Source organism: Thunnus albacares, chromosome 7 (genome assembly GCF_914725855.1).
Source record: "Thunnus albacares chromosome 7, fThuAlb1.1, whole genome shotgun sequence".
NCBI classification, from domain to species: Eukaryota; Metazoa; Chordata; class Actinopteri; order Scombriformes; family Scombridae; genus Thunnus; species Thunnus albacares.
Genome location: NC_058112.1, coordinates 8068906 through 8082675, shown reverse-complemented (window position 1 = coordinate 8082675; position 13770 = coordinate 8068906). Strand labels below are relative to the sequence as shown.

The window sequence follows — 13770 nt, the reverse complement described above, 5'->3', positions numbered from 1 at the left end:
CTCTCTGTCATTTCATCCATCAGCTGACCTCAGAAACATTCTGTGGTCCAAAAAGTTTTTAAAAAATGACTTTTACTGCTCCTGAAAGTGCCTATGAATCCCCCGTCCTTCCACAAAGATTATTCCATAAAGATTTAATACATTTATTTATTTTTTCAAATATCCTTTGGACAGCAAGTATAGAGCATATCAGGAAGTCAGTTCCTATGTGGCAAATACATATTTACAGTATTCATTTTCTTTGGCCATTATTTTACTCCAGAGAGTGTGATGGGTATGTTGGCAGTTGGTTGTAAAGAAGATAGTATGTTACAATTATAGGCTTCAATGTTATGAATAGGTGACTGGTCCATGTTTGACCAGTCACTCATTAAATATAACAGTTTAGCTGTTATATGTAACTGCTTATGGCCACTGAGTTATGGTCATTTAAATAAACAATATTACTGTACCACCATGTACAGGATGGTTCTGAGTTGACACGTGTTGCTGAAATTTGGCTGTAAATGCATCACAGGCTCAAAAATAAGAGCTTGTCAACCAGTTATGGAGTAACTGTATGAGAGATGAGAAATCAAAAACATGTTATATATAAAATTTGGTGAAGATGATCCTTTTTCACAGCAGACATTTTGACTTGTCATAGCAGGAAAAGCACAGTGTTACTAACAACATTAACAATGTCTGATGGCTAATGGCAACCAGGGTTTCTCTCAGTTCTGTCCACTTATGTGACAGGGCTATGTCACATGAATGAATTGTGCAAAATTTCATGTGAGTCTGACTAATAAGACTGTTATTATAGCAATCATGTTGTTATCATTTACATTTATACAGAGAATTTAAGTTACAGCACTTTATTTAAGTTAAATAGACCCTGCCTCAAAGAAATAGATATTGTAACCAATTGTGAGAAAATGAAAAGCTAAATGGTTCCAGACTTCTAAAATGATTTTTCATATTGATGAGTATAAATAATAGGTAAATATAATTCAGTGTGATTATCAATCTATGGTATATCAATAAATAAATGAGAAACTTTTTCTGATTGCATCCAAATCATTTATGAACTAAATGTGGTGAAGATTCGATAATGTTTACAATTTTTTCCCCCCATAAAATAAATCATAATTAGTCATTAATCATAAAATAATCAGGTAGAGATGTGCATGACTTATGCTGAAAGATTAGCTCATGGAATATGGGAAAACATGTTGCAGTATTACTATTGTGCTCAAAACATATCAAGAAACTGGAATTGTCTTCTTTTTTCTCACTTTGGCCCTGATTGACTGATTGAGTGTTTTGTGACATCTTCTCAATAACGACATCTCTGGCATTAGTTTTTTAATTTAAAAACAAAAGCTTCACACTCTCTGCACCCACTACAAATTTAACAAGACTAGGTCAAAACCTAGTATAAGGCTGGACTGTGTATGGTCAGCGTGCGAAATGGGGTAAAAGGTTATAAATGCAGTTGCAAGAACAATACTTTCCACTCATATCTTGGGATGTTTGATTTGAAAGAGAACTTATTCTAATTATAACTAACTATCTGTGAACTCCCCCTGCTTTCATCTGTTTCACTCTGCGGATTTCTCTTGTTTTTCACTCTGTATTGAGTGTTTTGTCAGAATGATGATTATTTGAGGTGCTTTAACTGTGCGCTCTCCCTCATGCCTCTGTGCACCTTTTTTCTGCCTCTTTCCCGGTCGATAATCATCGAGGCTGTGGTGAAAATTGTAAATGAAAGTTCTGACTGCATTTTGGGTGCAAATTCAGGAGGCTCATCTCTGCCTGGTTACAGCAGTTACAGTCAAATCAAGCGCACCTGCCGACTTCACCGCATTTAACACCAGAGCTGAGAGCGTCAGAGCAGAAACGCTGCTGTCCTTCGCTTTTATCATCTTATGCCAATTAATTTTGAAAGAGCAACGGCCAATGAGGAAACTCCAACACGGCCGGCCAAACCAATGACTTAACTTCATCACTCAGTCACTCACTCTCTGACAACCGTGGTTATAGGGCTGATCCATGGCCGGTCCAGCCAAAAGAGAACCAGGATACATGTAAATGTGTCACTAATCTGTGACAGTTCTCAGCCACATATATTTGAAAAATTACATACAAAAATTTATGTCATATTTATTTATTTTTTCCATTATTGCATATAACAACAGAAAAAGGAAATTAAATGATTAAGAAGAAAGCAAAACAAGGGGTTCATGTGATTAATCATAAAACCATAGCTGCATAAAAATGTCACATTGCAAAGCTTTTTGGAAAAAGATGTGAAATACAGATTGTTGAACTCAGACACAGTTCTATCATGGCTGGAAGTTGATCGGTCAGAGATGTTTGCTCATTAACACTGAGGACTGTTAAGCTCTGATGGCCAGCTGTTTATTGTAAACTATATTTGCCCAGCGCACATTCTGCTTCACACAGATCTCCTTCCCATTGGCAGCACTGACCCTGCAGAAGAATCACAAACATCAGAGTTAGAACTGGAAAAATATTATTTGGCATCATATTCAAAGATTTTGCAACTAACAAAGGATTTGATGTGATACTATTTGTGATATATTTGCTTATTGTCTTCGTTCTCCCTGTTTTTTGCTCACACAAAAACTGGATAAACATGACCATTATACTCAATCTGCTAAACTGGGAACATAAACAAGTGTCAGAGTGAAGCACGGACGTACACAAATCCCTTTTTGTGACATCTACTGTGAGTCTTGGTGATGAAGACAATCTCCTGCTGCGGTATCGCTCCCGGGAAGAATTTAAAGCAGCATGGTCCAGGTGCTATTTCATTCACTGCATTAGCTGGAAACAAAACAAAAGGGGTCATTTAGTGCTACACAGTCATTCACTGACCTAAATATACAAAAGTCAGCATATGATTTGTATGTTTCTGCGTTAATTACTGTGAGGAGTGAACACAGTAAATTCTGTGAATTCATCTTAGTTACAACTGGAAATTCAGTGAAGTAAATTTAATTGGAGTTTTCTGTTATAAATCACTGAAATGCTGAAACTGTGATGGTTTTATCAAAAACATTAGAGAGCTGTGTCAGTGGAAGGCTGTATATCATTGTTTAATTTTCTTCTTCTTGTTTTCTTTTCTTTTTTTAAATTTTTTTCTTTAAATTGATAGAACTGCTTAAATATCATGCACATTATATTAGCTATATATTTCAGCCTTTTGTCATATCGTATACTACAATGGAGTATTAGGGGCCACTGTCTACATTTAAGTCATACTATTACTACAAAACATACATACTTGCAAAATCAGCAATGTTTTGAGAGAAAAGTTGAAATATTTTGAGAAAAAAAATTAAATTAGAATAAGTTGCTTCTTCATTTTTGCAATATTATGACTTTGCTCTTGAACTATCATGACTGTTTTATAATATCACTTTTTTCTGAGTAAACTAAGATTTATTCTTGTAATATTATAGCTTTTTTAAAATCAAAACTATGACTTTATTCTTGTAACATTATGACGTTTATCTCAAAATATTATTATTTTATCCTTGAAATCTATTTTTTTTTTTCCCTGAATGTGGCTTTGATACTCCATTAAAGAACACAGGGTCGTAGTTATGTACCAGGACACTGAGGTGATGTGTTTTTTCTAGGTTGTTAAGGGTTTTAGGAACATGGGATGAAGTTAACTTTCTACGATTAAAAACTTACTCATGGTGGGCATTTTATAAGCTGATTCCAGTAGTTTTAGAATCAGTATATTCAAATGTAATTACTTTTAGGCCATGAAAATAAATAAATAATTGTCCATTTCTCTTCTTCAATATGTAATTGAACAATTAATTTAATCTTGTAAATCTGAAAAATCCAATTTTTTTTTTTTTTTTTTTTTTTTTAAGTGGTCAGGGATGGTGGTGCACAGAGGGAAATGGACTCATGACCTCAGTGTTTCTAAAAGCCTACATCCCTGACTTCACAGTTGCCAGTAACATAACCAGCAGAGCAGAAGATTACAGTAATGTTTCATGATGAGAATCAAAGATGTCAACAGATTAGATTTTTCACATAGAGGTGGTTAAAACATTTTTTTTACAATCAGATATCACTTGAGGTTTACCATTCACTCTTTTAAATCTTTTGCATGAAGTACTAAAAATGACTAGTAATCACTTCATCCAGAAAATGTCACTTTAAATGTCATTTCTCTCCTGTCAGGTCCAGAAAGTAGACAGACTTACGAATGGCAGCGCAGTAAACAGTGAGCAGCAGCAGCAGTCCCAATGTATAGCTGAGAGTCTTCATGTTGACTTCAATGTAGATCTGATGATCCTGTTCTGTCTTTACTGTCTGAAGTGATCTGCTCTGATCACTGCACTTCTTATCTGCTTATATAATCTCTGTCATATAGCAGTTCTAAGAAAACTGATGGTGATTGTTTTTTTGGATGACAGGAAGTTAGAGGGACACCACACCATTTTGAAAGCATGATAAGAAGCACCAAGCAACTGTTATTCACAGCAGACATTTTGTCAGAGTGAGGAAAGCACAGGTTTAAATAATAATTAATAATAATGAATGGTGGCTGTATTCAATTCATCTGCTTTAGTTTCGTAGTGTTGATATTGCTGTGTAAAAAGTCCTATTGCCTTTCTGATTTTTTGATAGCAGTAAATTGCATTTAAAATGGAGACAGAACAATAATATACATTTATTTGATTTAGATGCGATGAAGAACTTTGAGTCTGAATCCCACTGAAAAAGATGAGATTTAAGAGAGAAGTAAACTATTATTATGATGGCCCATGTGTTCACCAATTCAAAAGAAATGCCATCTTGTCATTCAAGGATGATGATGATGATGATGATGATGATGATGATGATGCTGATGGTAATGGCAGTCTTTTCACCCTGCCTTCAAGTGTGACCATTAAGAACAGCTATAAACACTTTTGCCTTTCACTTTGTTTGAGCTAGTTTGTTTCAAGCATACCTTAAATTATCTATTATCTTGCTGATTTCTGAGCCCAAGCTACTTCTTCTGGCCTGTAGCTTCTTGGGTAGCTAGTTGCAGACCTTTCATGATCTAGAAGTGTCTGAGTGTCATTTCTGATTTTCATCTGTTTCCAGTTAGCTAACCCAAAATGTGATTCTTTGGAAACTACATAACTTTCTTCCTAGACAGTTACTGTTAGTGACAATTACAGGAAAAAAGTGTACGATAAGAGAAGAGTGATTAAATCATCATTGGCTGAGTCAGTCACACAGCAATATCCATCTACGGTTTGCTAACATAAGTCACTATAATAAGATATGCTAAACCAAGTGGCTGAAAGTGCGTACCAAGTGCGTATGAATTAAACTTTTAATTTGTGAAAGGAAGAATGTGTTATTTATTCTTCAAAAAGTAACAGTATAGTCTCACTTTAACTGAAAGTCTTCTGCCTCTGAGAAATGTCTAAAATACCAGTCTGATACAGGCATTTGCAAGAGAATATGCAAGAAACATATTCTCAGTATTTGAAAAATACATGTTCCCCAAATGTGTGTTATCTATCAATTAATAAACTGTACCAATAATGTTTCCAAGTATTTTATGCCTTATAGCTTTTGCATTCCATATTTAGTGTGCTTTATGCATGATAACTGATATTACACTATTTACAGGGAGCTCATGTCATTGTGAATAAAGTTTTTAGGATCTCTGAAGTTCTTATTTTCCTCATTACATTTCTCAACTAGTATATATACTAGGCTATAGATAGGAACCAGTTCGACTCATAGGCTCATAGGTTCTCACAGGCTTCTAGCCATACAGATACACAGATATACATATACAGTTTTGATTACTGAGGCCTTGAGATATCATCCCTGATGCTTCTGCACCTACATGTGGATGAGTGGAGTTTTGTTTCTGTTGATGAAAACACTACTGAATACACATTTCGAAAACATGACAGCAGTTTTTCCTACCAGAAAATTGTTCCGGTCGTTTTTGATTTGTGTTGGTCATGATTTTTACTTCTTCGAAATTTATTTTGAAACAAATCAACTCTACAGTAAAATTCCCCCACAACCTTTCAGTACCAGGTTAGATCAAAAATAAAGAGCCCCCTCTTGTTGACATATGCCACCACTGAGACATGAAGATAAAGTTGCACATTGCACCTTACCCACTTGATGCTATCAGGACGGCTAGAGGTTTAGTTATAATTGGTGTATTTACGTGTGGTCACACAGAGACAGAGAGAATACTGTAGAATGTGTGAGATCAACAGTACTTCATACTGGAACCAGCATGTTGTGTAACAAGTTTGCAAGTCATATTAAAAACTTACTGATCTTATCACAACAACAGACAGCTTGCGATGTTATCTTGTGCATGAGAGCACAAGCATGAAATGTTTCACGCTGAATACAGTACATATAGATTTGCTGCAAATTGTGTGAATTGTCTGCACTGTACATTTGCAAATTTCTTTTAAAAAATATGTTAAAAAAAACATCAACAATGTCATTAATCTGCAAAGCTGATGGCATATCATTGAAAAAAGTACAATCTTTATTTGTAAGCCATGAACCTAGTTCACTCAGTACAACCAATTTCAACCTTTAGAAGAAGCAGAAAATATGAATGAAAATAATGTAAATAGTCAAGTGGTACTAGTGCATCAAATTTGTACTAAAGTGTGTGAACTGTCATCATTTAAGCAAACTCCAAGACATTATCCGGTCAGCCAGTGACATTTTGATTCAACTAGCCTGAAAGCTGTTATGCAATTTGGATAAGGGTTTCAGATATAAAGCTTCTGCAAAACTAGTTTCTGTAATTTCTTTTTAGTCAAGCAACGTAAGGGGCAATTGAGCCATCATTTTTGTGGATGTTTTGTCAGTCATAAATGTTAACGTGTGGCGGCTGGGATGACAGACAGGTGTGTTGTCTCCATGCAGTCGAAGAAACAGTTTCAAACAGGGCTAATATTTTCCGTGATCAGTCAGAAAGTGAAAAGCTGTCAAAGCCGCAATGTGCTGTGCTTGTGTCCTAGTCAGTGTTTGTTGTTAATCCCCCTTGTGATATTGCGGAACAAGACGCCTCTTTTTAATCGTGTTTCTACCTGTCATTCATAACATGCCGTCGAGTTGCAATCTATTAATACCAATAATATTCTTAATCACTTATTTTCTTGAGCTCTTTGTTAAACTAGAGAACATAAAAACATAAGAAGCAGTAAAATTACATCACCAAAACTGTCCAATCGATGAGTTATCTGTTAGTCTCAGGTGGCCACTACCATGACTTGAGGCTGAAGCAAATGTGGAAATCCCTTAAAGGGTCACCGGCAGCCACTAGATGCTCCAATTGACTCCCATTCAAAAAGCATCAACTTCTCTCTTGAAATGCTCTAGTACTCAGTCATTTCTTTCAACGAGTCATTATGGCCTCAATCTGTAAATTCAGGCCCTCTAATGAGTGTGCTGGTGGTCATTTTGAAATGATTAGGCTTATAGTAGTTTTGATGTCTGCCATGTGGGTGTTGATTGACAGCTGTGATTGACAGTTGGCTCACTTGCTGCTCTCCCCAGCTCCGGGGCTCGCGCTGAGTCAGATTATTGTCACAATATTTCACTAAGTTTAATGTTACTAGATAAGGATACTACTGTAGCTAATAAGGATACCTGCTGTGTTAGCACAATTTAGCTAAAATAGCTAATGTTAGCCCAAATTTGTAGCGCTCAGTGTTCCCAGTAAGCTAGCATTAGCTTGGGTACAAGGTCGTGGGACATGTTTCCAGGGCGTGATAGGTAACAAACGGAAAAGGTGGTGTCATCCATAAACTGCAACTATGGGATTCAAACTGTCTCCAAAGCAAACCAAAGGGTACTAGTCCATCTTTATACAGTCTGTGGTTAGTCAGCTCTTAGCTCATTTGTAAAAAGCCAGTGTGAATAATAAACTGAACTATAAAGCAACAATATACCTTTTTTTCCTTATTCTGGACAAAATAAGTTGAAGTGCTAACATTTACTGTATGGTTGAGTCTCATAGTTCTCATCAACTGGCAGTTATTTCTGTAGCTAAAAAGAGAATTTATATTGAAATTATATTCATTAGGTAGCCAAAAAACTACACCAAATGAATGTTAATGTTGCTTTGAATGTGTAAGTTCGCAATTGTTTGCTACCGCGTAGTCTTAACAACTTCACAAACCAGTAATATGAAGTAGCCATGTCCGACAGTTTTCTGGGCCCTCGCGCAAAAAAACTACTTGATCCGGCTTTTACTTGTGACAGCAGTCACAGAAAGTGGTTATACACCAGTTAAAAGCGAGTCCAGTATGAAAGGGACGTGTAAAGTGTAAAGTAGGATGACACATGGGTGCAAAAGCTCCTTCTACAGACGGATTTCGGTTAAAATTGAGTTATTTGTTCTGTCATAGTCCATTTATTTTTTTACCGCTAACACAAAAAAGATTTACTCTCCCACGACATTTCTGCCTTTCACTTTGTATATGATTTAACAGCAGGGAAAAGAGGCGCATGTTGTTCCAAGCATCAACGCTTGTTCTAGCTTCCCGCAGTTGTATATGCTTTGCTTTACATGTCTTTTCCCCAAACTAATCAAAGGTATGGCAATTTTATTTAATGTGCACTTGTTTCTCTGTAGGGATGGGTACCAGAACCCACTTTTAGATGGGCCCAGGGGCTAAATTATTTAAGCAGTGTAGTATAGTACATTACTAGTATAATGTAGTAGTAGTAGTACTACCATAGTATAGTAGCTCCGATGTTACCGGTTCTTGAATCAGTGCTTTTCCTCTGCTCTCTGTGTCAGGGCTGAATTCCCCCACACACACACACACATACGCACACAGAGCAAAGCCAGCGAACAGCACAGCAGAGAAAAGAGACTGCAGTGGAGACAGTGAAGTGAAAATTAGTTGATAACAACTATGCTTGTTACTGTCAGTGCAATAAAATCTTCATGAGTAAAAAGCCAATACTTTATCAATACACCTGTTCAACATGCATAAACATGTAGAAAGCGATATTTCAATCTGCTCTGTCCACAGTCTCTCATCCACCACTGCTATATTTTACACAACCACCTAAAGCAAAAGATATCTGTATGTAGTCTAACTGTTTAACTACTTTGCCACATATCTTAAAATTTGGCACATTCTTGTAAACTCAGCTGCTGGCAGAGACAAACCAACCCCTCCACTCTACCTGTGGTACCTGCAGCAGTGAATCACCTCAGCAGCAGAGGGAGGAGGACAGAGGACAGGATCAATGATACTGATTCTGGTTGCCTTTAAAGTTGATATAAGACGATAAGTACAGATATTTGGTTTTTTTTAATTCTAAAATATAGTTGGATAGTTAAAATAAGTAGGCCTAAAAGTTTTTGAACAGTAAGGAGAGAAATAGGACTCCATCACTAGTAGAATACTTTTTGAAGGTAAAATGTTTTATTTTATACTCTTCATGCATAAATTGATGTCTTTGGCAGGGATAAAAATCATGGCCAGAATGTGTCAAAATAAAAAATTCTGGGGGGGGCATGCTCCTGGACCCTCCTAGGTGACTTTGCCTTTGACTTTCGTCGCACAACTTGGACAGCAGCAAAAGACAATTCAGTTAAAAAAAAAAATTCTCACCACATCCATGTGATGACACATAACATGTATTCAATAATAAGGAAAAAAACTTAACAAATCAATAGTGGAAGAGGAAATAAATCTCAATGGCTATCCAGATAGTAATTCTGTGCTTGTAGTTTGCCACAGACTGGCTTTTATTTCATCATTCAGGCCTAAATTGGAAACCTAAGACTTTTGGTCAAACCCTAATCAAAATACATTCTACTCAGACAGTGCACATAACCAGCAATACATCTTTTTAAACGCATGGCGTTGCAGCAGCAGGCGGTGAGCAGCAGCAGTCCCAGAACAGAGCAGAGAGTCTTCATGATGCTGTCAGTGAAAAGATGATGATGATGATCTTCTTCTGTCTTCTGCTGCGATCATCTCTTACTGTAGCTCTGCATTGATATAAATCCTATCCATTGTGGAAATTACATTGTGTCAGAAACAGAATTCCCCCCCCCTGGCTTCCCACAACAAATACTAACCACAGAAAGCAAGAGTCTGTTCTGCATTTATCTCATTTACATCTTAATCATGTTTAGACAGCAGAAAGGCCATCACTTTTAGAGGTTTTAAACAATACCCACAGAAACAGTACAAAACTATATAAACAACAAAGACTCATTTTACTTAGATTATGTAAAGTGTTTTATTTCTCGTACTTAACAAAGAGACATTTTATTCTGAATCTTCTCAAAAAGTGAACTTAACCTCTTACATTTACAGAAGCAGATAGCAACATAGGTTCAAATTAGCAAAATCAACTTAAATCACATTGCAAGTGGAGCCAAAATAAGCAGAGAGGCACATATTTACTGGTCATAACTATTTCTTAAAGCAATAGTTCCACTTTTTGGGAAATATGATTTGCTTTCTTGCCTAGACTTAGACGAGAAGATTGACACCACTTTCATGTTTGTATGATAGCTTAGTGTAGCATTATGGCTTTAAACATGGGGAGACAGCTAGCTTGGTGCTGTCCAAAGGTAACAAAATCCACCTACCAGCACCTCTAAAGCACACAAATAGAAACATTATATCCTGTTTGTTTGAACCACGCAAAAACAAAAAAAAAGAGAATAAAAATTACACATTTTCCGGTTTGTATGCTAAGCTACTACATACAGTATTGTGCAAACGTTTTAGGGACTAAAAGTAAAGTGAGGATGCTTTCAAAAATAATGCCATGAATAGTTTTTATGTATAAATTAACTTCATACAAAGTTCAGAAAACAGAAGAACCCTAAATGAAATCAATATCTGGTGTGAGCAGCATTGCCTTTAAAACAGCAGCAGTTCTTCTCAGTACACCTGCACAGAGGTTTTCAGGTACTTGGCAGGTCGGTTGTTCCTGCATCTTGGAGAAGTTGCCACAGTTCTTCTGCGTCTCAGCTGCTTCTGTCTCTTCATGTGATCCCAGGCTGACTCCATGATGTTGAGATCAGGGCTCTGTGGGGACGAAACCATATGTTGCAGGACTCCTTGTTCTTCTTGTTGCTGAAGATAGTTCTTTATGGCTATATGTTTGGGTTCGTTGTCATGCTGCAGAATAAATTTGGGACCAATTAGACACCTCCCTGATGGTATTGCATTACGGATAAGAATCTAAACATCTTAAGTGCCTAAAACTTTTGCACAGTACTGTATATTTACTAGACAACGCTGAGAGTGGTGTTGATCTCTAACTAGGGAGCAACTTCACATTTTTCCCAAAATGTCAAAGTGTTCCTTTAATGAATTACAGAGAATACAACTTTTAGCTGTTAATTAGCTTTACTCTTGCAGTTAATGTTAGTTTTACTTTCTCTTTGTACTTTTGAGTAATCTTAAATGAACTAAATTGTTTCTGACATTCTCTAACCTGTAAAGTAACTGGTAACATTTTAACCATGTTTAAAAGGCTAAAAGTTCAAAATGTAATCAGATTCTTACAGGCCTACACGGCAACATGACATAATGTACAGTATGTGTGATGGATGATTCATTTGTAGATTAACAGGAGTTACTGTCCAGATGACGTTTCTCCTTTCAGAATAGAAATCTTTCCAGTTGGTAGATGTTTGTAATGGAAATGTTTATTCAGTGCATTTTTGTTAGATTATGTCATGAGAAGATAAACTATAGGCTAAATGGAGAAAAAAATTAAATCAAATAAATACAAACCACCACCAATAGATATTGGTTTCTGCCTCCTCCAGGGTAAATTACATTAGTTGTTCATGTTCTTCATGAGTCAGTTCCCCTTTATGTAAATCTGTGGTGTAGACCAAAGTGATCGAGCTAGCATGATGTTCACAAGATCTTATCGCAGTTGTTTTCACACATGTACACACACCCAGGTTTAGCAATGCAACGCTGACCTATTTCAATCATTTCCATGCATGCATTTGCAACCCTATCCATTTCCTCATAATCATCCCCTGTAATTGATTTGCATATACGTATCTGTAAATGGGCTACCACTGAAAGAAACTGAGCTTTTTACATTCTATAGTTCAACTTTTATTCCGTAGGCAAGGGGAAATTTGTCTTGCTGCCGGGTGAAAAACAGAACACATGCAGACCATTTCTTATTTGAAGATGGGTGTGTGAGAGACAATATCCACCATATTTTGACCTCTGTGATATGTTAAAATACTATCACAAGTCAGTATCAAACAGTAGTGGAAAGAGTATTAAAATACAGCGCCAGTTATAAATCAGATATTTCACATCAGATGAAGGGAAATGATAGGCATCACCATACGCTAAACCAAAACCCTTTGACTACTACTACTACTAAAATTAGTAGACGGCCAAAGTATTGAGATATTACAGCGTATTGCTGCCACCATGATAAAAAATAATAGGCTCGATATCAATTCTTCTCGTTTGAACACAATCATTTTCCTGTTTTTACGACATCCTTTTCACTGTACAAGATAGTTTCATGTTATAATGACGTACTTTCTTTTCTTGTTATTTCATTGTAACAGGAAACGTTTCTCCCAATACTGCTCAATCTTATTATATCGAAAAAGTTTATCGTTTCACAAAATGAATGTATCTCATTAAATCAAATGTTTCCCATTATAATATGACACGTTGGTAAATTGTTATGACAAGAAAATTCCATATTCCATAAAAGATCCACTCAGTGCCTATAAGGATGATATTGTAGCCAACATCAGCTAAAAAAAGTGTTAGATTGATTTATGATTAAGTTTCATTTCAATCTTATTTCACACCGTACCTTAGAACAGTTATATAACATGATTCATTAATCATACAACATGATTGATCTATGTGGCAGGATGTTTTAATGTTGGCTATTAGGTTATAGTTATGAGCTGCTTTCCTATTATTCTATGCCAACATAAGAAGTTTTACATATTGTTTTTAATCCATATAAAACATATTTATTACAGTAATCACTCAAAAAATTGTTGGATGTTGTCATAACAACTTACCAACTTACCATGTTAGAATGAAACACATGTTTAAATGAGATACATTCATTTTATGAAATAACAGGAAAGTTTTGTGATACAAAAAGATAAAGCAATAGTTTCCCAGATAGCATACGGAAGTGGGCCACTTCAGGCAATGATGCGGCACTGCTGACCTTCTTCTGGCCCGGACAAAATGGATGTGAGCCTGAAGTGGCCTACATGTAAAATAACAAATATTGCCCAAATATCCCAAAACAAATGTGGGCCATTTTTGGCAAAGATGCGGTGCTCTCGGTGATGTGTAAACTGGATGTGACCCTAAAGTCGCATATGTGATACATAGTGAATATGGCCCAAATATCACAAAACAAATGAGGGCCACCTTTGGCAAAGATCTGGCACAGTCGACAATAGTTAATGTGGGTGTAAACCAAAAATGGTATCTTAAAACATACCTAGGCCAGTTTTGACAAAGATACAGCACAGTAAGCACTGGCTTGATTTGATGTGAACCTAAAGTGGTCGACATATGATATGGCAAGTCTGGCCTAAATACTATACAACAAATTTGGCCCACTTTTGGCAATTGTATGGCACAGTCAGCACTGGCTGTCATTATGTGAGACTAATGTGGCCCATATTTGAAATAGTAAATATGGCCCATATATTGCTGAACATTATCGGGCCACTTTAGGTTA

At 36.2% G+C, this 13770-nt stretch overlaps 1 protein-coding gene across 1 annotated transcript; it reads right to left on the bottom strand.

Annotated features, from left to right (window-relative positions):
• Positions 1–2137: 2137 nt before the first annotated feature.
• Positions 2138–4368, bottom strand: LOC122986099 (C-C motif chemokine 3-like). Its single transcript, XM_044357184.1, has 3 exons — positions 4236–4368; positions 2709–2832; positions 2138–2475 (listed from the first exon to the last, which is right to left on the bottom strand). Exons 1-3 carry the CDS (start codon positions 4297–4299, stop codon positions 2382–2384), a joined length of 282 nt encoding a protein of 93 aa, XP_044213119.1. The 5' UTR covers positions 4300–4368; the 3' UTR covers positions 2138–2381.
• Positions 4369–13770: the final 9402 nt, after the last annotated feature.